The 23998-nt window shown below is 42.3% G+C and overlaps 1 protein-coding gene across 4 annotated transcripts in view; it reads right to left on the bottom strand.

The window, feature by feature from the left end:
• Positions 1-23998, bottom strand: part of lrsam1 (leucine rich repeat and sterile alpha motif containing 1) — a 69970-nt gene that overhangs the window by 34418 nt on the left and 11554 nt on the right. For 3 of the 4 annotated variants that reach the window (XM_072240549.1, XM_072240548.1, XM_072240550.1), the window contains 6 exons: positions 20715-20792; positions 18939-19007; positions 16043-16127; positions 14625-14746; positions 12660-12750; positions 5531-5661 (listed from right to left, as the gene is read on the bottom strand). In XM_072240549.1, the coding sequence (XP_072096650.1) occupies positions 5531-5661; positions 12660-12750; positions 14625-14746; positions 16043-16127; positions 18939-19007; positions 20715-20792 (576 nt within the window). The other variant, XM_072240551.1, reaches the window with a different exon arrangement.

The following is a 23998-nucleotide window of genomic DNA, read 5'->3' as shown; positions in this document are numbered from 1 at the left end:
GCTCTTTTGGTAAAGATTCTCCTCATTTCTTTCTTTCTTTCAATGACTATCTTATACTTGCGACCCTTAGTTCTGGATTAGTTTATAAGATGCAGAAATGGAGGCTAAAATGCAGTTGTGTTCACAGTTCTAATGAAAGTCAGATATAGACTCATTGATTTATGTATGTGGCAGAAGCACTGGACACTAAAACATTAATCGCTGGGCTCAGATTCCTTGTTATTAAATCTTCTTTCCTTCTTTTTCTTCCCCAGGATCAAACATTCTGTCCAGCTTCAGAGGGCCAGAGGTGGAGGTAATTGGATCTCAAGTTCTATAACCTGAGCCCACAAAAGCAGAAGACTGCTCAGAGAATAATATTTGATCCATCTACCCAGTCAATCAAACAGTTTAGCTCTGGTCTGAAACAGCTGAGAGATCTGATCCAGGGATGGACATGCCCAGTCCCTGTAACAGACTCTCTCAAGTCCTCAACAGTTCAGATAAAAACAGTCCTGTGTGTCTTCTCTTTCTGTAGCAAATAACCCATCTTGCCGCCTACATACAATCAAAAACATAAGGATCAGCACAATCATTCTCTTTTTCCACCTATTTAAATAAAAACTTTTAAGTACAAGTGTTGGCGTATGGCCAAGTGGTTAAGGTTTTCATCTAGTGATTTGAAGGTCGCTAGTTCGAGCCTTGTCTGAGGCAGCGTGTGTGTCCTTGAGCAAGGCACTTAACCACACATTGCTGTGCGATGACACTGGTGCCAAGCTGTATGGTCCTAATGCCCTTCCCTTGGACAACACTGGTGGCATGGAGAGGGGAGACTTACAGCATGGGCAACTGCTGGTCTTCCATACAACCTTGCCCAGGCCTGCGCCCTGGAAACCTTCCAAGGCGCAAATCCATGGTCTCATGAGACTAACGGATGCCTATTATTAATTATTAAATACAATTAAGATATATGCAAAAGAAATGTATTAACACTAGATAACATGGATTCTCTTGGAGCCTGTCCATCCTAAACCAGTGGCAGTTTGTTGAGTAAGTGATATCCCGAATAGACTGTGATAAATATCAATATGTGATCGGTTGTTTTAAGCTATGGCTAAAGCTAAAGAACACAGGAGTAAACCATAGCTCTGGATGAAGGACTGAGAACATCCATATACTGGTCTATTAGGTGGGTCACAGGACAAAGTGGAGTACTCCCAAGCTCAGTATTAGCACAAAATTTTCAATGAATTGGACTAAGAAACCCATTGTTAATTGATCAAACCTTCTGATGATACTAAAGGAGATGGACATGGCAGCAAAGGAGACAACTCAGAAGTTATAGAACACAATGGAGAAGATATGTACGTTGAATTCATCCCCGTCAAACGTGAGCACAAAGGGAAAATATAACACAAATAATTATGAATGACTGGATAGGTCTCGGATGCAATTCTGGTCTCTTCAAAAGGACAAACATGACAAGATCTGCAGGCTCTGCAAATCGAAAGCAACACACGTAAAATGCTGGAGGAGCTCAGCAGGCCAGGCATCATTTATGGAAAAGAGTAAATAGTTGACATTTTGGGCCAAGACCCTTCATTAGGACCTGAGATCGATTGTTTTCTCTTTTCCATCGATGCTACCTGGCCTGCTGAGTTCCTCCAGCATTTTGTGTGAGTTCCATAAGGATATCCCTGGAGAAGTGGTACTGAGCAAATTGCTGGAGCTGTGGACTGATAAATCTCCAGGTCATGGTGGATATCGTCCTAAGGTTTTATAAGAAAAGAATGGCGGGTGAAATAAATGATGTTCTACCATTATTTTCCAAATTTACTAGAATCTGGGAAGGTGTCATAACATTGGATAAGAACAATGTAATTACTTTATTCAAAAAGGGAGAATGAATGAGAGCAGAAACCTCATCATCATAGCAAAAATGTTAGAACCTATTATCAAAGATGTTACAAGTAAGGCACTTCCAAAACAAAATCAAGGTAACTGGCCAATGTCCATGGGATTTTGTGAAGTGTAAATAATGTTTGACCACTTTATTGAAGAACTTTGTAAAAGTAATGGGATGTGGATAAAGCAGAACTGGTAGATGTACTTCAATCTACAGAAGGTATTTGATAAGTTACATCCAAGGGTTATTGCAGAAAATAAACGTTTCTGTACAGGAATTAACATATTGGCATGGATAAAAGACTGGCTGGCTAACAGGAAACACTGCGAACATAAATGGGTCTTTTTCTGGTTGGCACAATGCAATGTGTGATATGTTTGGTGTTGTTGCTGGGAGCTCAACATTTTACAATTCATAAATGACTTGTATAAAAGCTTAAAAAAACATAAAGATGCAAAGTTAGCTAATGACACAAAGATAGGTTTGAAAGTCAACTGTGAAGAGGACATTATGAAACTACAACAGGGGACAGGTTTAGTGAGTAAATAAACAAAACATGGGAAAATATAAAACTGTGTATTTTAACATGTAAAATAAAGCAATGCGGTATCTAAAAGGTGAGAACTTGCAGAGCCCAGGAATGCTATATAGGGCACCGATAGGGTTCTGTCTCCGGTTCTGTGTGCAGTATTAAGTCTCCTTATTTAGGGATGTTGTGAACAATTCAGAGAAGGCTTACTAGATTAATATCTGGAAAGGATGCACTGTCTTACAGGGACTACCTAGGTTGTATTCGCTGAAGTTTAGAAGAGAGAGAGAGTGGATGATTGCAGAATATCAGCTCCTGAGCTGTCCTTTATGGTGTGGATGTGGAGAGGCCGTTTCTTCTGAATCAGAATCAGAGTCAGGCTAATTATCACTGACATGTGTCATGAAATTTGTTGTTTTGGAGCAGCAACACAGTGCAATACAGGTTTCCCCCGCCATCTGAAGGTAGAGCGTTCCTATGAAACGGTTCGTAAGCCAAAATGTCGTAAAGCGAAGAAGCAATTACCATTTATTTATATGGGAAAATTTTGTGAGCGTTCGCAGACCCAAAAATAACCTACCAAATCATGCCAAATAACACATAAAACCTAAAATAACAGTAACATATAGTAAAAGCAGGAATGATATGATAAATACACAGCCTATATAAAGTAGAAATACTTTTCCACAATCATTACTGAACTGTTCACCGAAGCGAAAATCTCACGCAAGCGCCGTCGGCAGAAAATCTCACGCAAGCGCTGTTGGCAGAAACACTCTCTCCAGTAACCTTTAAGCTATGAAGCTGCTAATTCATACCAAATAACACGTAAAAATACACAGCCGATATAAAGTAGAAATAGCATACGTACAGTGTAGTATCACTTACGGGAATCAGGACAGCGCCGAGCACACGGATGATGGTGTGTTAGACTGAGTCGTCGGAGTTTGGGTGGTGCAGTAGCCTTCACCCTCCTGGCCGCCGAGCGACACATTGCCATGAAGAACGCAGGGGCCCAGCGGTAGCCGGGAGGTACACAGCACATCTTTAAGAAAAAAGAAGCAAACATGCTAATTAATTAGGTGCCGCCTGTAATTGTCGGCGGCACCTAATTAATTAGCATGTTTATTTCGGCTTTTTTCTTAAAGATGTGCTGTGTGCCCCCCGGCTACCTTCGCATTCTCTGCGAATCGGTATCTGTCCGTGGCCTGGGGGTTGGGGTGGTGGGACACTGGAGTGTCATCTCGTCGCCTGTTTCCATTAGAGCAGGTAACTCATCTTCTATCTCTGCCCGTCTCAATGTCAAAGGTCGAGGTTCGTCATCTGCTGTGGCTGATGTGGAAGGCTTGCTTGACTGCTGAGCCTCGCGCATTTTTCTATCACACAGTTCTTTAATAAGGACTCAAACCATCCTGCAAATATCCCCTAAATCGACGTACCCTTTCAAAATTAAAGTCGTACTTTATCATTACTCATTCGGTTTCGATTGTTATCCTTTTTTCTTCCAATTGCATCAGCTCTTCATCTGTCAGTTCTTGGTCATGGGATGCCAAAACCTCTTCAACATCATATTCGTCAGCTTCCACAAGCCAAACTCACTTTGTCCTTACTTTGTTCACCATGATCGAAACGCTTAATTATCTCTAGTTTTACCGTAAGTGTAACACCCTTACGAGCCCTTTCAGGCTTTTCCAATACCATAGAACTCATCTTGCAAACGGCTGCTCACAGGCACATGTTAAAGCAAACCAGTTCCAAATCCGGGGGAGAGCGACTGCTCGGGGCGCGCTGCCTTTTATCGCGCACTGATTTTTTCACGTGCTGAATTTTTTTTTCCTAACAGTGAGGTTTTGTAAAGCTAACGTTTGAAAAGCGGGGGACACCTGTACATAAAATATACTATAAATTATAATAAGAAATGTATATAAAAATAAATTAGTGCAAAAGGAAAACAAAAAATAGTGAGGTAGTGTTCATGGGTTCATCGTCCGTTCAGAAATCCGATGGTGGAAGGGGAGAAACTGTTCCTAAAACATTGAGAGTGTGTGTCTTCAAAAACATTGAGCATGTCTTTATTTTTAAATGGTTAATTCTGTGAATTAACCCTTTTAGAAATAAAGGCCGAGATGGGGGCAATTTCTTCCCTCACCCCTCACAGAGAGCTGTGAAGCTTTGGAACTCTCTTCCTCGTGGACTGGTAGAAACGGTGTCTGAATATTTTTAAGAAGGAAGGCCAGGAATGGAATGTGGAGGTTACCGTCAGATGAGCCATAGTGATTTAAAATGATGTTGTTTGCTGCAGAGATTGACTGGCCAATTCCTAATTCATCCATTCACATTGGATGTCACAGGATGAAGGTGAAAGAATCCCAGGAGGTAGGGTATACAATGTTCGAGTGCAATAACCACAACTGAGTAGTAACAGATGATTCAAGTAATAAAACATGACAGAGACTGCAGAGGAAGCTGTAATCAAATTATGCAGAGTTCACTTCAATCTCTGAAATGGGGAAAAAAATCAGAAGCAACGCAGCACAGAATTATAAGATTAACCACTGGAACTATGCAAACACTAATGAGGAAGCATTTAAGATGAGATTTTGCAGAGGTTTAGCATATAGCAAATCTCAAATAACACATCAAGTTAAATCTGAGCAGGTCACAGTTGGAATCATTGTCTTCTCTTTCAGAAAGATCCACTTACCTGTGATCTGCTTTCCTAAGGACAGTAGTCTCTGCTCACAGATCACAACTGTTCTATCACCTCTCTGTTTTTCCTGTTACTATGTGGGTTTCCCCAGATCCAGTTTTCTCCTGCATTCCAAAGGAGTGCTGGCTGCCGTACACTATACCATGTGGGTGGCTGGTAGGAGATTCAGGGTGTAGTGTGCTATAATAATCCAGTTTAACCTGTAATGTGTTCAGGGCCAGATCAGGCTGGATACATCCATGTATTCATGAGCACACTCTTCATCCGGGAATGTGATAACCGTATCAGCTGATGGAGGATACGTGGTTGTACTCTGTTCGGTTGCAACAATGATAACAAGAGAACTTACATAGTTCATCACTGAGCTGAGCTTACAACCTGAAGCCACAATTCCTGCACCCCTTACCTGCCACTTCTCCGCCTCCATCACTTGCTGTTGGAACGTGCCGTCAACGTTGTCACTGTCTGGCATGTGCCCATCACTCTCAAGCACTGGAAGCAGATACTGAGACGGAGGCATGTACTCGATCCTGAGCTCTAGAAAGGAAGCAGAGAAAACTAACTTATCCTAGCACATTCACTATGAAGCACATATCCTGGCCAGTTTAGACCTAGGGTTTAATCTAGACATCTCTCTATAGATCCTTTTAACTTATTACACACGTGAGTATGTCATTCACTGAGGGGAAAGAGGCAAGACAGTATAACCTAAGATTTTTGTCAAGAACCATTCCAGCGAAAAACATTTTCCAGCAGGATTCATGGGAGAGGGTGGGTTAGGACTGAATGGGCGATTTTACAAAGAAGGAACAAATTACATTCAGATCATTTGTTTAGTGGGGTCATGGACTATATATGGATTACACAGGGAGGAGGTACTTGGTGTCTTGAGGAAAATTAGGGTGGATATATTCCCAGGGCCTGAAAAGATGTTCTTTTGGACCTTGAGGGAAGCTAGTGCAAAAACTGCCTCTGCAGAGGTATTTAAAATGCCATTCGCCATGAGTGAGGTACTGGAGGACTGGAGGATAGCTAATGTTCCATTGTTTAAGAAAGGCTCTGAGAATAAACTGGGAGATTATAGGCCAGTAAATCTGACAACAGTAGTGTGTAAATTACTGGAAGGTTTTCTAAGGGACCAGATATATAAATATATGACAGATTAGGGATGATCAAAAGAGGTGAAGGGTGGGGAGGTAATACAAAGAAGGTTAAAATTAAAGGACAAATCGATAGAGCAGGGTAGAAAGATTAGTGAAGTCTTTCAGAACTGTCTGACCTTTGAGTCTGCCCTACCGTTCATCATCACAGCTGATCTACCTCAGCAGCACATTCGGCACTGTTCTATCACCTCTCCATTTTTCCTGTTACCATGTGGGTTTCCTGAGATCCAGTTTTCTCCTGCATTCCAAAGGGGTGCTGGCTGCCTACACCACTCCGTGTGGGTGGCTGGTAGGAGATTCAGGGTGTTGATGTAAATGATATTTACATGGGAATTTGTGTGGAAATAGGATCAGTGGAAATGCCAAACCTGGCACAGATCCGATGGGCTGAATAGCCTCCATGAGAAAACATGAACTATTCCACATCCTCAATCACTCATGTAGATGTCCACATTCCCTTGCCACTTCCTTACATTCTTTTGCACACTCTGTCCGCTTTAAAATCATCAAACTTGGAAGTACAACCCTTTAGTCTTCCAGCTAAACCACTGGCAAAGTCGGTTACGTGGAACAGTCGACGTTCCAAGCCTACACCGGTAATGCTCACCAATTCTTTCGGCGCAACATCGATGACTGCATCGGTGCTGCCTCCTGAACTTATGTTGAGCTCATCAATTTCATCAAATTTGCCTCCAACTTCCACCCCGCCCTTAAATTCACTTGCTCCATTTCTGACACCTCTCTCCTTTCTGACTCCATCTCTTGACACAGACTTTACACTGACACCTTTTACAAACTTATTGACTATCACAGTTATCTTGACTACACCTCCTCCCACCCTGTCATTTGTAAAAATGCTATTCCCTTTTCTCAGTTCCTGTCTCTGCCACATCTGTCCTCAGGATGAGGCTTTCCATTTTAGAACATCTAAACTGTTCCTTTCTTAAAAAACTAGCCTTCCCTTCCAGCATCATTGATGCTGTCCTCACGCTCATCTACTCCATTTCTTGCATACCTGTCCCCACCCCGGCCTCCCGCCAGTTTCACAGGGAAAGGGCTCCCCTTGTCCATACCTACCACCTCACAAGCCTCCACATCCAGCCCATAATTCTCTGCAACTTCAAAAGGATCCTACCACTATGGACATCTTTCCCTCCATCCCCTCTCCACCTTCCATAGGGATCACTCTCTCCATGACTCTCTTGTCCACTTGGCCCTCTACACAGATCTCCCTTCTGATACTTATCCCTACAAATGTGGCAAGAGCTACATCTCCTCTCTCTCCATCATTCGGGGTCCCAAACAGTCCTTCCAGGTGAGGTGACACTTTGCCTATGAATCTGTCAAGGGATATCTATCCTATCTGACGTGGTCTCTTCTACATCGGTGAGAACTGACACAGATTTGGAGACTGCTTTGTTGAGCACCTAACTCTGTTCATCACAAAAGGCAGGATCTCCCGATGGCTATTCATTTCAATTTGACTTCCAATTCCCATACCGACATATCTTTCCGTTTCTCTTCCAAGCAAATTCAAGTTCCTGGGTGTCAGCATCTCTGGGGATCTAACCTGGACTCAACATATCAGTGCAGCTACAAAGAAGGTACAACAGCGGCTATATTTCATTAGGAGTTTGAGAAGATTTGCTACATCACCACAAAACACTTGAAAATGTCTACATATGTACCGTGGAGAGCATTCTAACTGGCTGCATCACCGTCTGTTATGGTGGGGGGGGGAGCGATCGTACAGGATTGAAGTAAGCTGCAGAGGGTTCTGAACTTAAGTCATCTCCATCATGAGCACTAGCCTCCGTAGTATCCAAGGCAACTTGGAGGAGCGATGCCTCAAAGAGGCTGCATCCATCATTAAGGACCCCCATCACCCAGGTCATGCCTTGTTGTCATGGCTACCATCAGGGAGGATGTACAGAAGCATGAAGGCAGACACTCAATGATTCAGGAAAAGCTTTTTCCCCTCTGCCATCCAAGTTCTGAACGAACATTAAAGCCATGAACACTACGTCACTACTTTCTTATCTCTATTTTTGAACAACTTATTTAATTTAACTATTGTATAAATTACAAATATAAAACACAAAATAATTGATTGCATAAGTATTCACCCCCTTTAATATTTCACACCAAATCATACTGGTGCAGCCAGTTGGTTTCAGAAGTCACATAATTAGTTAAACGGAGACTGTGTGCAGTCAAGTTGTTTCAAATGATTGTAGTAAAATACACATGTATCTGGAAGGTCCAGCTACTGGTGAGTCAGTATCCTGGCAAAAGCTACACCATGAAGATAGAAGAACACTCCAAGCAATTCCGTGTGAAGGTTATTGAAAAGCCCAAATCAGGAGATGGATACAAGAAATTTTCCAAGTCACAGAATATCCCCAGAAATCATCAAGAAATGGAAAGAGTATACCACAGCTGTAAATCTGCCTAGAGCAGGCCATCCTCAAAACTGAGTGACCGTGCAAGACGTGGTCAAGTGAGGGAGGCCACCAAGAGACATATGACAACTCTGGAGGAGTTACAAGTTTCAGTGACTGAGATGGGAGAGACTGGACATACAACAACTGTTGCCTGAGTGCTTCAACAGTCACAGCTTTATGGGAGAGTGTCAAAGAGAAAGTCTGCCCCTCCCCCACCTCCTTACTCTGGCTCCTCCCCCTTCCATTTCAGTCCTGAAGAAGGGTCTTGGCCCAAAATGTCAACTGTTTAATCCCACTCTTTGCTTTCTGTCCCATAACCAATTCCAAATCTAGGGCAGTATATTATCCCCAATTTCACATGCTCTGACTTTGACAACTAACCTTCTGTGTGAGAGCTGATTGAAAGCTTTCCAAAAAAAACAAATAAATCACATCCAGTTACTTCTTATTTATTCCATATCTTAAAGAAAATCCAGCAGATTAGTCAATGTGACTTTTCTTTTAGTTGACTCCACTCCATTAATTTTTCACAAAATCAGGATTCCAGGCATGTTTCAGTTCCTAATTCTGCACTACACTAAAATTCATTGCAAAATTTCAGTATATCAATTGGGGGGGGCATAATGATGGAGCCAATTGTAGCACAGTCTCACAGCACCAGAGATCCAGGTTCAATTCTGACCTCCACGGCTGTCTGTGTAAAGCTCATTCATTCTCTCTGTAACAGCTTGGCTTCCTCCAGGTGCTTCCACGTCCCACAGATATATGGATTTTCGGTTAACTGGGCACTGTAAGGTTGCCCCTAGAGTGTGCAGGTGAGTGGTAGAATGTAAATGCAAGGTTGGGGAGGATGGGAAAAAAAGGTCTAATGCAGGATTACTGCCAAAGGCTAGTTGATGGTTAGCATGGAGTTGATAGGCTGGAGGGTCTGTTTCTCTGCAGTCTGTCACTATAACTCCTTGTCTAGAGACCCCTTGATAATATTATCAAATAATAAACACGAGATCCTGCAGATGCTGGAAACCCACAGCAACACACACAAGGTAAACAGTTGACATTTTGGGCTGAGACCCTTCTTCAGGACTGGAAAGGAAAGGGGGAAAAGCCAGAATAAGAGGGGTGGGGGGGGGGTGGAGGAGGATGAGGAGGAGCTGCTGCTGCTGCTGCCAGGTGATAGATGAGACAAGGTGAATTTTGTTCAGTTCCTTGTTTCACTCTCCAAGGAAAGATCTGCTAATTTACACCACTGCTGTCTCCTCCCACTAAATTAATTCCACAAACACTGTACACTTCAGCTGGAAAGCTCTTCCCCAACTTCAACCTGACTTGCAACTTCTCATTTAAGAATTGATATTTTATCCTCTACTTTAGCGGGTTTATGGAAAAGTTACAAAAATCAGGCAGTAGAGTACTGCCAGAAGTAATTCAATTTGCTGTCGATGGCAATGTAAATGAAAACCAAACAAGTAGAGTGAGTGGTTGGAAGATTAAAAGACAGAAATGAGAAGTTTTGTGCAACTCTGACTCAATACAAAGTGACAGTTTAAGATACTTGGCCAAATTTTTGGTGTATAATTTGCAAATGCATCCCCTAGAAATTAAGAGGTATACTTAAGCGAGATAATACCAATTACACCATAAGAATTCCATTTTTCCATTCTTATGGCCAAAATAAAAAATCAAAATTCTCCAGATTATATTTCATCATCCATATTCTTAACTCTGTTTCTCTCTGCAGCCTCTTTGCCAAATTTTTACCTCAACCATCACTGGAAAACTTGCACATTAACTATGATCCAAGCAATCATCTGCAAGCCTGAAAAACAACCCAACCAATTTCTATTCTTTGTTTACAGCTCATGAGAAATTGCTCCAAATCTCTAGAAACCCATTTTGCTAATAACTTTCCATGTGACTCATTACTGAATGCCTTTGGAAAATTCAAATATGCTGCATTCACCAACTTCTGTTTATTTGGGTTCGATCATAGTCAACGTGATTATGTACATTTATCAAACGCCATCATACTTCCAAAGATCCAAGCAGTTTATTCTCAATCATATTATGAATTTCCAAGTGCCCCGTTACTACCTCTCTGCTGTCAGGCTACTGGTCAACTTCTTAAATGACATATCATGCCAATGACATGATAAAATATGTCACAGTCAGTATGGTGTCCTCAAGGGGAGATCTTGCCTGACAAATTTGTTGGAATTCTTTGAGTAAGTAACAGACAGGATAGACAAAGGAGAGTCGGAGGATGTTGTTTACTTGGATTTCCAGAAGGCCTTTGACTAGATGCCACATATAATGCTGCTAAACAAGATAAGAGCCTATGGTATTTCAGGAAATATACTAACCCTGACAGAAGATTGGCTGACCGGCAGGAGACAGAATGAGAATAAAGGATTGGCTGCTAATGAGTAGTGGTGCTCCACAGGGGTCAGTGTTGGGACCTCTTCTTTGCACCTTAAATGTCACCAATCTGGATAATGAAATTGATGGCTTTGTGGCCAAGTTTGCGGATGATACAAAGATGGGCGTAGGGGCAGGCAGTGTTGTGGAAGCAGGGAGTCTGCTGAAGGACTTTGATGGATTAGGAGAATGGGCAAAGAAGTTGTAGACATAATACACTCTAGGGAAGTGTATAGTCATGCACTTTGTAGAAGGAATAAAGGTGTAGACTATTTTCTAAATGGGGAGCAAATTCGGAAAAATGAGATGTAAAGGGACTTGAGAGTCCTAGTGCAGAGTTCCCTAAAAGTTAACTTGCAGGTAATAAGCAAAGCAAACGTAATGTTAGCATTCATTTCAAGAGGACTGGAATATAAAAGCAAGGATGTAATGCTGAGGTTTTATAAGACGTTGGTCACACGTGTGCAGTTCTGAGCTCCTTATCTAAGATGTGTTGGCATTGGAGGGGTCCAGAGGAGGTTCATGAGAATGATCCTCTGCATGAGATGCGCTTGACACCTCTGGGCCTGTACATGCTGCAATTTAGAAGAATGAGGGGACAATCTCCTCCTATTGGATAGTGAAAGGCCTAGACAGAGTGGATGTTGAGAGGATGTTTCTATAGTGGGGGACTCTAGCATCAGAGGGCATAGCCTCAGCATACAAAGACCTCCCTTTAGAACAGATGAGGAATTTCTTTAGTCAGAGGGTGTCGAATTTGTGAAATTCATTGCCACAGATGGCAGTGTAGGTCAAGTCAATGGGTATATTTAGAGTGGAGGTTGACAGGTTCTTGATCAGTAAGGGTAGCAAAGGTTATGGGGAGAAGGTAGGAGAATGGGGTCGAAAGAGATACTAAATCGGCCACGATCGAATGACAGAGCAGACTCAATGGGCCGAATGGTCTAATTCTGCTCCGCTATCTAATGTTCTCTCCACTACTTGGGGAATGTTCCTTGTATACTTTATCCTAAAGACAGAAGTATTTATTCATTAGTATTTACTTGTTCCCCAAAAATCACATCCTTAAGCTCCTGTGTCAGAAAGTCTTTTATCAATTTCAGTCATTCTTCATTGAATTCTAAAACCCTTCCAGTCCCTAACCATATTACTTTTTTGGGTACTGTTACAAGCCTCTTCCACTATTAACATCATCTTTTCGGCTAGAAATGGACCAAATGTTCCAGGGATTTCAGTCCCCCAGGGAATGTCATATTTTCATTATGAACTGTCAAGCTGGTGTTGATGCCTTGGTCTTCACTGAGAGGAAGATGGTGAAGGGAAAATAAACACTTCAAAGAATGTTTTCCCATCTTGCCTGCTGCTTTCACTTCCCACTCCCCCAGTTTAGAGAAACCACGCACTAGTTCCTTGTAATATGTGATATTCTCAGCATAAAGTGAAAGAGGAAAGAAAATGCTCATCTGACAAGAATTTGCCAGTCACTGACTGGAGCCATTTCTGACAACCTTACCTTTGCACAGAAACTGTTTGATGGCTTCTGTTCCATTGCTGCACACACTGGCTGGAGGGTAGGTCATGTCTTCCACATCCAGACTGAGTGACTATTGGACGACCCAGATGGCGAGAGGTGGGGGAAGAGAGAAAGGAACACCATTTAACATGAGGTGGAGAAAGAGGGAAACGGAATCCTCAGGATGTACAGTACAAGGCAGAAAGTGAACTGCGACAATGTCACGTGGGGGTTTAGTTTACTTGTCGGTCAAAAGCCGCTTCTGCCTTGCCAGTCATCAATTGGCCCATTTGAAGGATGCACAGATCTTTCCCATCACTTGTCTTGTGGGCCACTGCACTGATGTCCAGTTTCAGGCACCTCAGGGGTGTAAGAACAGCACGTGCAGGAGGCTTGGACTCTTTTCTTTCATCCCTGGGGCCCACTTCACACTGAGGTCATGACTAGTGCTGAAGAACTACTAGGAAAGTATGCTTCGGGCTTAAGGGAGCCCATGTGCACTCTTAGGCAAATATCTGTTTGTTGAATATCTAGTCTTGTACTGTGTGTAACTCTGGGAATTAGATGTTTGGTAGAATCTTTTACTGTTTGTAAATAAATAATAAGTGTGGTTATTCATAGTCCATGTTACAGACAATAACACACCATATTTCTGCAAAGACTTAACTGGGGGTTCAGGTTCAATCCATAACCAATGATACTTCGGTGTGAGTTACAGGCTGGGATCTAATCTAAAGGTTCACATCATTTCTATCTGGATCAACGAATAACAAACTGAAATCTAGTCCAGGAGGAAAGGGATGTTTGTAAAAGAACAACTGTTGCCTGGGAATCGGTTACAGACTGCATCAAGCAAAGTTCGTGTAGGACCAGCAACCACGTGCATAGCCAATTGGATTGGCAATGATTAGATTTCTCTGGTCTGATGTTTCTCAGCTGCAATCTTGTATCGAGAAGCTGCTGATACAGTTGTGTCAGTGCTTACAAGTTATAGCTTGAGAATCAGAAGGTGTGGGAAACTCAATTGTCTCAACAGCCAAGGCAGACATTTTAACAGAATTGCAACGTGAATGACACTCACAATGTATATCAATACAAGTAGGTCTATAACTGTATTTTTCTTAATAATAGAAATAAGGGATCTAAACTGACCTCAGTAACTATAACAAAATGGATGAGGTAGGTCAACAAATGATTTGGAGAAGGTGCAGCACCCATTCAGATTTATTTATCATATGTACATGGAAGCATACAGTGAAATGCACCATTTGTGTTAATGACCAACATGCCCAAGGATGTGCTGGGGGCAGCATGCAAGTATTGCCACACATTCAGGCACCAACGCAGCATGCCCATAGTATTCAAAACAGGTCCGAGTGTACCTTCTGGTGTCCTAGCCAATATTAGCCTCGCAACTAATGTCTCTAAAGCTTTATCTAGCTAAATATTCATAACTATTTGAGAACACTATTGTGGGTAAAATTAGCCACCTCAGTTTCTGTAAAACTATGTAAATCCAATATCATTCTTTCTTGCCAAGTGAGCAATATGTAATTACAGGAATCAGGTCCAAAAATAGAATACTGCTCTGAACTACACACTGGCTGTTACACTGTTTGTAAATACTGCACACCATCCAAACCCCACTAATAATCTCTTATAATAAATTATGGCACATCAGTTACAATACATGTGCTAACCTTCTGTTACAGTGAATCCTGTCAACACTGGTAAATGTCCCGGCGAGATTTAGCATGTTAGAGGAAACAACTCAATAAATGGAACTGCTTAAATGTCATTCTTGGCATTGATGTGATGGCTGAGCAGCTAATGTTTCTACAGTGTTTGCACTCTTTGTAGAAAAGGCATCAGTCTTTTCTGTTCCATAAATGGGTGTTTACATTTTGGTCAAGTACAGAAAACGCTGCACAAGTTAAAAGATAAAAGACGGGCCACTAGGATTACCTCAAGTGTCCTGATGTATGCCAAGTCTTGTGGGAGAAAATGGATTTGATTCTGACTGATGTCGAGTGTGCGCAGGCTCTTCAATCCACTCAGTGTCTCCGGCAACTTTCGGATCCGGTTCCCTAAAGCCAATGAGGTTAAAATAAATGGGGTGTTCACAATGGGGCTAGCCCACCTTGAATCTGGGCATCCCCCATCATACCGTCCCATCCCAAACCAGAGTCAGCCTCCAAGTCACCTGCACCAACCCAAGCTGAGATACCAGTACTACCTGATGTTCCCAACCAATCCACTACACCTCAAGACACCTTGTAACTACCCTATCTAGAGAAGGGGACAATATCTCCCACTTTCCATTGACCCATCCCATCTTAACAGGTATGCCTCATAACTCCTTTCCCAATTAGCCCATCCCTTGCTAACCAATGTGTATACTTTCAACTCCAACTCTTTATCAACTGACTCTGAAACCACATGACAACCCTCAGGGGCCTTGGCTGCTAGTGGAATAAAATCTTTACCCACTTAACTCAGCACAACCTCTATCTGGTTGTAATGTCAGCAAATAAACTCTGGCAGTTCAAGTTTGTGGCCGTAGGGAAACAGGTATACTTGGACAAGTACGTGGACAGGAAAGGCTTTGAGAGACTCGGGCCAAACGGGCCGAGCTTAGACGGGCATCTTGGTTGGTACAGGCGAGTTAAGCCAGAGGGGCTGTTCTGTGCTATAGTGCTCCATGACTCCATATACTCAACTGCATCCAGACAGCCTTCACTTTGCAGTCAGAGGGACTAGCAGCTATCTGTTGTTGGGAGTGGGGGTGGTTGTGTCCATCACTCAGTGCCCAGCTGTGTTGGGCCACAGGGAATATTCCCATAGCTGCTACACATACAGTAGATACAGTAGAACAGCCGAAGCTCAAAGATAAATTGGTGACAAAGGCTCAAACTTTCAGCCCGCCCTCCTCATCATCTCATTGTTGTTGTCCTTGCTTACAAACAGGAGGCAGGTACCAAGCCAGGTATCGTCGAATGCTGCAGCCTGGTACCTTGCCAAAGGGAGGGCAATGGAAGTGTCATGACTCGGTTTCCCAGTTGTACCTCTATACACTTTTCACCATCCCGTTAACCACTGTAACAAGAACAACTGAACTGTGTACTTTCCCACTTCCGGGAACTCCACATCATTAATTCATAGGCCCCTCTTGGTACCTCAACTCAAAATCCAAATACCATTCACTTCCATACCCAACTGGATTACCAAAATGCTTAGAGAACAATGACATGGAGAGCGTGGACTTCCAGTTCAGGCACTCAGGAGTGAATCCTTTTCTTTCTTTCTTTCTTTTTAAGTCTTTTTATTAGGAGTGAATCCAACTGCCTGACCAGAGTATACAGCTTAAACACAGGCTCAGTTACCTTTCAGGTTCAGTGTCTGAAGCTGGGCCAAGGTTGTGAGCGAGTTGGGCAGAGATTTCAAGTGGTTCTGTTCCAAGTTGAGAACCTGAAATATTATAAACGTTTAGTGGATGCAGGGCACAGAAGGCCAAGCAAACAATCAGCATCTCTACAATCAAGGGGAAAACAATTACACATGACATGCGAAGTGCTGGAAGAATTAATTATTTTATTCCAGTAATCTCCTTTACGTTGCTCTACTTTGCTACAAAAATCAGATTAAAGGTAATTGGTAAAAGAAGCAGAGGTGAGAAGAGGGGAACATTTTCTTTGATGATAGTTGTTGCAATCTGTAATGTGCTGTGGTGCTGTCTGCCTGATTAAACTGAAAACAGATTGGTAATGTCTTTCAAAGTGGGAGTGGATAAAATTATACATCAGACTCCATAATCCTTTCACAGAGCCAACTCAGAATTGATCATCAACATGATATCCTCATGTACCGTATTGTAGCATTCTGTAACAGGTTAATAACTCCTTGGATTTATCTGCCCCTTCCCTCTACAGTCCTGACGAAGGGTTCTGGCCCGAAACATCGACCGATCTTTTCCACGGATGCTGCCCGACCTGCTGAGTTCCTCCAGCGTGTTGTGAGTGTTCCTTGAATTCAGGCTGACTGATTACTGCAGAACTCAGTGAGTTCAGCACTGTTGGAGATATCACATTAGCCCACTCATTGCTAAAGATCCCATATTAGCTGAAATTTCACCTTCAATCAATACAGCCAGAAAAAGCCTAGAATAAATCATTCATATGTCACTTACTTACTGGGCCTGCTTATCTATTAGCTGCTGCACTCCAAAATAATTCACTGCTTGAGCACTGTGTAAGTGGTATCCAGCAAGGGCTTTCAGAAGGACAGGCAACTGTAATTGTGTCGTCTATTGTGAGGCAACACTTCACCCGTGAATCTGCTGGAGCTTCTGTTGTGTCTGGTGCTCCCGATGCGGCTTCCTCCACATTGATGAGACCCGTTGTAAATTGGGGGCATCTCTGCTCCGTCCGCCACAAGCGGGACTTCCCGGTGGCCAAACATTTTAATTCCAATTCCCATTCCTGTTCTGACGTGTCAGTCCACAGCCTCCTCTTGGGCCAAGATGTGGCCACTCTCAGGGTGGAGAAGCAACACCTTCGATTCCATCTGGATACTCACCAACATGATGGCATGAATATTGATTTCTCTTTCCAGTAACAAATTCACCCCCACTTCCTCTAATCCTCACTCCAACCTTTACCTCTTCTCACCTGACTATTACTTCCCCTGGGTCCCCTCCTCATATGGTCCGCTCTCCTCTCCCATCAGATCTCTCCTTCTCCAGCCCGTGACCTTTCCCACCAACATAGCTTCACTGATCACCTTCCAGCTAGCCTCTTTCCCCTCCCTTTTTATTCTGGCATCCTCCCCCTTCCTTCTCAGCCCTGAAGGTCTTGGCCCAAAAACTTCGACTATCTATTCATTTCCATAAATGCTGCCTGACCTGCTGGGTTCCTCCAGCCTTTTGTGTGTGTTGCTTTGAACTGAAACTTCAGCCATCCTGGCTCCAGATCCTGGAGTTCTCTCCTGAAACATTTTGAAATATCTAATTCTTGATGATCCTTCCTATAAAATCTACCATTCCTACCCATAGCAGCTTCAAAATGGAAATCCATTCCAACAGGTTGCCTGCTACTACCACAACACTTGACCATATCCGTTTTAGACAGACAACACCCCTGCTGAGCTTTTCCACACAAGATGCTATTGGCGCACTTCACCATGCCAATTGGGATCCAAACAGAACCTTACCCTTTTTCTAATTAAGTGATATGTTATTGTCCAGCCACCTTCCTCCCGCAGTTTCTGCACAAAAACTGAGATTTGCTATTCTAGAGGATTATAAAATTACGAGGAGGGGACAGTCACAATCATTTTCTCCTGGGGTACTAGAGGGTATAGGCTTAATGTGAAAGGGGATAAGATTTGAAGGGGCTTTGAGATGCTGTTTTCTCCACGCATAAGGTGATGTGTAAAAGGAATGAGCTGCCAGAGGGAATGGTACGGTTGGGTACAACTGCAGTATTAAAAAGACATTTGGCCTGGTTCAAGACAGGAAAGGTTTACAAAGATGTGGGCTCAATGCAGTCAAATGTAAGGCACCTTGGCTGAGTTGGACCTAAGTGCCTGTTTCAATGCTGTACGATGAAGCCGCAGAGAGTTGTAAACTTAATCAGCTCCATCATGGGCACTAGCCTCCATAGTATCTAGGACATCTTCAAGAAGTGATGCCTCAAAAAAGCAGCATCCATCATTAAGAACCCCCATCACCCAGGACATGTCATATTCCCATTGCTGCCATTAGGACTGAGTACAGCAGCCTGAAGGCACACACTCAACAATTCAGGAACAGCTTCTTCCCCTCTGCCATCCGATTTCTGAATGGGCATTGAACCCATGAACATTTTCTCACTACCTTTTTATTTTTGCACCTCTTATTTAACTATTTTATGTGTAATATATATATATATACACACACATATACATACACACACACACATATGCACACATGCACTTACTGTAATTTTTTTTTGCTTTATTACAGCAAATTTCACATATGCCAGTGAGATTAAACTGGATTCTGATTCTATATGGTGAACTTCACAGAAACAATTACTGACGGAGCAGATAGAGGAGTAGAAACAGAACTGGATCAAACCTCGGCCGGCAACTTGTAATGGGAGTGCATTCATGTTGTAACAGGCAGGCAATTTTCTAGCGATTATTTTTCCCGAGTTTTGAAAAAAAATCTAGATCTTGTCTGTCAATATCTTTAATGTTGTCTCATACTTAGAAAAAAACTTTAAAGAACTTCATTTCTACCTGAAGGGATGAGAGTTGACCCATGTCCTCCGGAAGTGAGGCAAGTCGGTTGTCATGGAGATCGAGAATCTGAGAACAAGAAAGAGCAGAAAATCCCAAAAGATACCTCAACTCAATAGCAAATACTGTACACATAACATAGTGTGGTATAGTTCAATGAATAATAACTCCTCGTTCCCCAGCACACACAATTTGATTCACTCCAACAATAGCATTTAGCAAAATAACCACAACCTTTAAGGCGCCACAAAGTAAAGGAAGCAGTGTTTCTGAACTGAAAGTAACAAACCATGTTACTTTCTTGAAGTGAAAGAGTCTCTAGAGAGGAATTTATTGCCCATGAGAAGATTATTGGCCTTTTGAAGCCAGGTGATCCCGGCAAGTCCAAAAGATTTTGTTTGAGAGTTCCAGGAATGTAATCTAGTGTTAATGAAGGAATGGCAATACATGTCAATGTCAGAACTTCATGTAGCTTGGGAAGGGAAATTAGAGATGCCCTGTTCCCATGTCTCTGCTGCAGCTTCTCTTGATGGCAAGAGAAGGCGGGTGTGAAATTAAGAAAAATAGAGGTTAAAGACAGAATCAATCACTTATAGTCTTTGCAGTCAATGGAACTGACAACCTATGTTACACAAATGCCCAACAATAAACATCCTTTTAGAAAAAGAACACACTATAACCAAATCTCCCAAACTCAATATCATGACAGGGATAATGGGGAAGCAATTTGGAAGGTAGTCAGAAACTCAACTGGGGTAACTAATTATACACGTTTCTTGAAAAATGATGGTCTGGCAGCATGAAGAAAAATTAAAAAGTGTAATTTCACTACTCAAGAAAAGTTCTTGTACTTTCTGTGCAGTGATCAAAATCAGAATGAATCTCTTGCTTCCAAAAACCCTTCACACATTCTGCAAGGCACAAGTAAAGAGTGTAACAGAGTACACTCCACTTGTCAGGATGAGTACAACACCAACAGCACTCAAGAAGTTCAGCATGGACAAGGAGAAGGCAGGTTGCTTGACTGGCAACCTCCCTGAATGCTCTATATTGCACCCTTATTCCTTAAGCAATATTTCCCTGATTCCCTGCCTGGTACCTTTGTGCTGTTGGTGATTGGGCTTGCTGGCTGCAGCGTGTTCCATCTACAAAGTGCACTGCAGCAACTCGCCAAGGCTTCAAACCCACATCTTCTCCCACCTAGAAGGAAAAGAGCAGCAGATAAATGGGAACAAAACTATCCGCAAGTTCTCTTCCTAATCCCACTCTATGTTGACTTTGAAACATATTCCAATTCCTTCTGGATTGCCACGTTAAAATCATGGAACTCTTTGCCAACAGCATTGTAACTATCCAAACCATTAATCCAACAGTCCACCTCAAGGGTAATCAGTCATGGGCGTTAAACTCTAACCTTACAACAAACCCACCCCTCCACCATCCCATTGAAAAATAAATGCTGACTCTCTATTCCACAACATATTATTGTAGAGGGAATAGCACGCACATGTTTAATGTACCAGTTCTACAAATGCATATTGCCAATATTAGCAGCCACACATTCTCCCAGTCACAAGAGAAAGGGAGGGAAGCAAAGCATGCACTTGGTATGTGAAGAGGCAAAAAAAAAGATTAAGAGAAGGGAAATATAGTTAACTAAACAGAAAATCAAAGATCTCTCATCTCACATTTTGCGAGGCCTAAAGCCTTCACAAGGGTGTTAGAATGAACATAATCCAGGAGCAACCTTACATGGCTGTGGCCTTCAGCATTTACCTTCAGCAATGACAAATCCTGAATGTTACACGACTTGGGCTGTAGCGTTGCCAAGTGATTGGAGTGAATGATTAAAACCTGAAAAACAGAGCAGAGCAGCAAGGCTTTCAGACAAGCTGCGCCTTCATGTGAAAGAAAACTTGCTAATTATTCTGCTGACAGACAAGGAGGTTAAATGTTATCAAAAAGGTATTACAGAAAACATTAACTCATGCAGTGTTCTCCAGCTCTACTGGAAGGTTCTAAACCTAATAATCATGACTCAAAGCACCAGAGGTACCAATAGTTACAGTCTTTGCAAAATAGAAATTCAGGCATTAGTATGAAAATTGGACATCTCTTTCTGCTTACACAAGGACATGACAAAACAGGAGGAGTGGTCCACAACATCCCATTCTTCAGCATGGTCCCAGTTGATCTGCCCAGTTCCTCAGCTCTTGGGCAAACCTGCCTCTTCTGTGACAGTCACTTTTCACCTTCAAACCTCTGATCTTTCAAAAAATATATCCCCTCCTCTTTAATTATCTCCAGTCATCTAGTCTCCACAACTCTCTGAGGTAGAGAATTCCTGTATTACATCTGATCGGAAGTGTAGAGGATCAACCCAGTACAGTTAAATAAGATATTAACAAAGGCAGGTGCTTATAAAAAAACAAGTTGTAGGGTGTTTGTATACCTTGGATAAATTTAGGACTCTCAAGAGACAGACTAACAAGATCAACAAGCCCTGGCGTGGATTCAACTTACTTTCATACTTGTCTCCCCCTGGTTTATACCATATGCTAATTAAACTTCCTCACCTGGATGAACCTATCACCAACTCTTGCCCCACTCCTTTATACTAGTAATCTCCCCTCTATTCATGTTGAGATTACATCAGACTGAGCATGATCTTATTACATACAGCAACCTCGAAGGGACAAGTGACCTATTCTCTTAATTTGTGTGGTCATTTGTACAACTTGCCAGGAATAGAACTTCTTGTGTCCCACCTTGTCCTAGCTTGTGGTAATCCCTAAACCAAAGAGCTGGTTAACACTCCAGTATTACTTCACAAATATGAATATTAGCCAACACACACAAAATGCTGGAGGAACTCAGCAGACCAGACAGCATCTATGGAAAAAAGTACAGTTGACGTTTTGGACCGAAACCATGAATATTGGCCACTCGGGCAAGGTACTGATGGGAAAATACCATCCATGGAACAAATCCTGAGAAGGCGACAAAGGCTTCAGGACAGAAGATAAAAAACTGGTCAGAAATCATATTGCTGAATGAGAGATATTACGTGGTTTCACTGCGCTTAGTACACGGGCTCAGAGAGCAAATGCTGAGCTGAAACTGCTGCCTTTGCTGAGCTTGATACATGAAAAAGCCAGGGTTACAGGTCATGGGTTCGAACGCACAGAAGCTAAGCAGTAACTAATGAAAATAACTTAAAATCAGCAGTAGAGAGGATAACATGCACAAGTAAGAGCTGACAGACACAACATTGAATAATGCAGCACACAGCAAGGCCACTTATCATAGGGACCACAAGTACAAGAACTGAGCAATTCTCCACCTCACGCTGCCCCTCTGAGTCACATTACTTTCAATACACTTTTTTTCCAGGCACAATTCATTGTGATGCCAATGGGAAATGGCAACTGAATGGATAATTAGCCCAGACTGATGACCTACAGAAAACAGCTCAAATTTTACATTCATGAATAGGATACTTAAATCCAATGAATTAATAAATTAATGTAGAACATTTTAAAGTTATCCTACATCACTCACTTCCTATAGGAGGTAATAGAAACAGAACTAGAGTTTTCAGGATGGAATTGATAGGTTTGTTGAAGGGACAGCTGATGTCCCGCTGTGCTGTAAGGAAGCTGTGACGTGGTGACCTTAAACCACTGGCTGGTTGATGAACCATACGGGATTTTTGCAATGTCCTTTAGGAAAGAAGATCTGCTATCCTTAGCCTGTCCGGCAACATGGGTGCCAAGTTTCCTTTCCTCCTCCTCTGCAAGAGGCAGATTTCCATCTTCGCTGATTTTAACTCCATCTTTTCTTCAAGTTGGTTACACTCCCCTCAACTCTTCCTTAATCTCTCCCTCCACATACACTCTCCTCCTAATATTCAACATTACCCCCTTTACCTTGCCATCCTACACAGCCTCGTAACATCTATCAAGTCAATTACGAAAGTGTTTTCGTATTTTATACTAACTTTCTTCTTTCTTGGCTAAAGGATACGTGTCTCTGGGAGCTGAACGTCCAAGGATACACGGTGTATCGGAAGGATAGGAAGGTAGGCAGAGGGGGAGGCGTGGCTTTATTGGTAAGAAATGATATTAAATCATTAGAAAGAGGTGATATAGGATCGGAAGGTACAGAATCTTTATGGGTTGAGCTAAGAAATAGCAGGGGTAAAAGGACCCTGATGGCAGTTATTTATAGGCCCCCAAACAGCTGCAGGAATGTGGACTACAAATTACAACTGGAAATAGAAAAGGCTTGTCAGAAGGGCAGTGTTATGATAATTGTGGGGGATTTTAACATGCGAGTAGATTGGGAAAATCAGGTCAGCACTGGATCTCAAGAGAGAGAATTTGTAAAATGTCTGCGAGATGGCTTTTTAGAACAGCTTGTTGTTGAGCCTACTAGGGGATCGGCTGTACTGGATTGGGTATTGTGTAATGAACCGGAGGTGATTGGAGAGATGGAGGTGAAGGAACCCTTAGGAGGCAGTGATCATAACATGATTGAGTTCACTGTGAAATTAGAAAAAGAGAAGCCGAAATCTGATGTGTCGGTATTTCAGTGGAGTAAAGGAAATTACAGTGGCATGAGAGAGGAACTGGCCAAAGTTGACTGGAAAGAGACACTGGCGGGAAAGACAGCAGAGCAGCAGTGGCTGGAGTTTATACAAGAAATGAGGAATGTGCAAGACAGGTATATTCCAAAAAAGAAGAAATTTTCGAGTGGAAAAAGGATGCAACCGTGGTTGACAAGAGAAGTCAAAGCCAAAGTTAAAGCAAAAGAGAGGGCATACAAGGAAGCAAAAATTAGTGGGAAGAGAGAGGATTGGGAAGTTTTTAAAACCTTACAAAAGGAAACCAAGAAGTTCATTAACAGAGAAAAGATTAACTATGAAAGGAAGCTAGCAAATAATATCGAAGAAGATACTAAAGCTTTTTCAAGTATATAAAGAGTAAAAGACAGGTGACAGTAGATATAGGACCGATAGAAAATGATACTGGAGAAATTGTAATGGGAGATGAGGAGAT

The sequence above is a fragment of the Mobula birostris genome, chromosome 22 (assembly GCF_030028105.1).
Source record: "Mobula birostris isolate sMobBir1 chromosome 22, sMobBir1.hap1, whole genome shotgun sequence".
Classification (NCBI taxonomy): Eukaryota; Metazoa; Chordata; class Chondrichthyes; order Myliobatiformes; family Myliobatidae; genus Mobula; species Mobula birostris.
The sequence above is the reverse complement of the archived record's forward strand: the minus strand, read 5'-3'. Positions and strand labels throughout refer to the sequence as shown.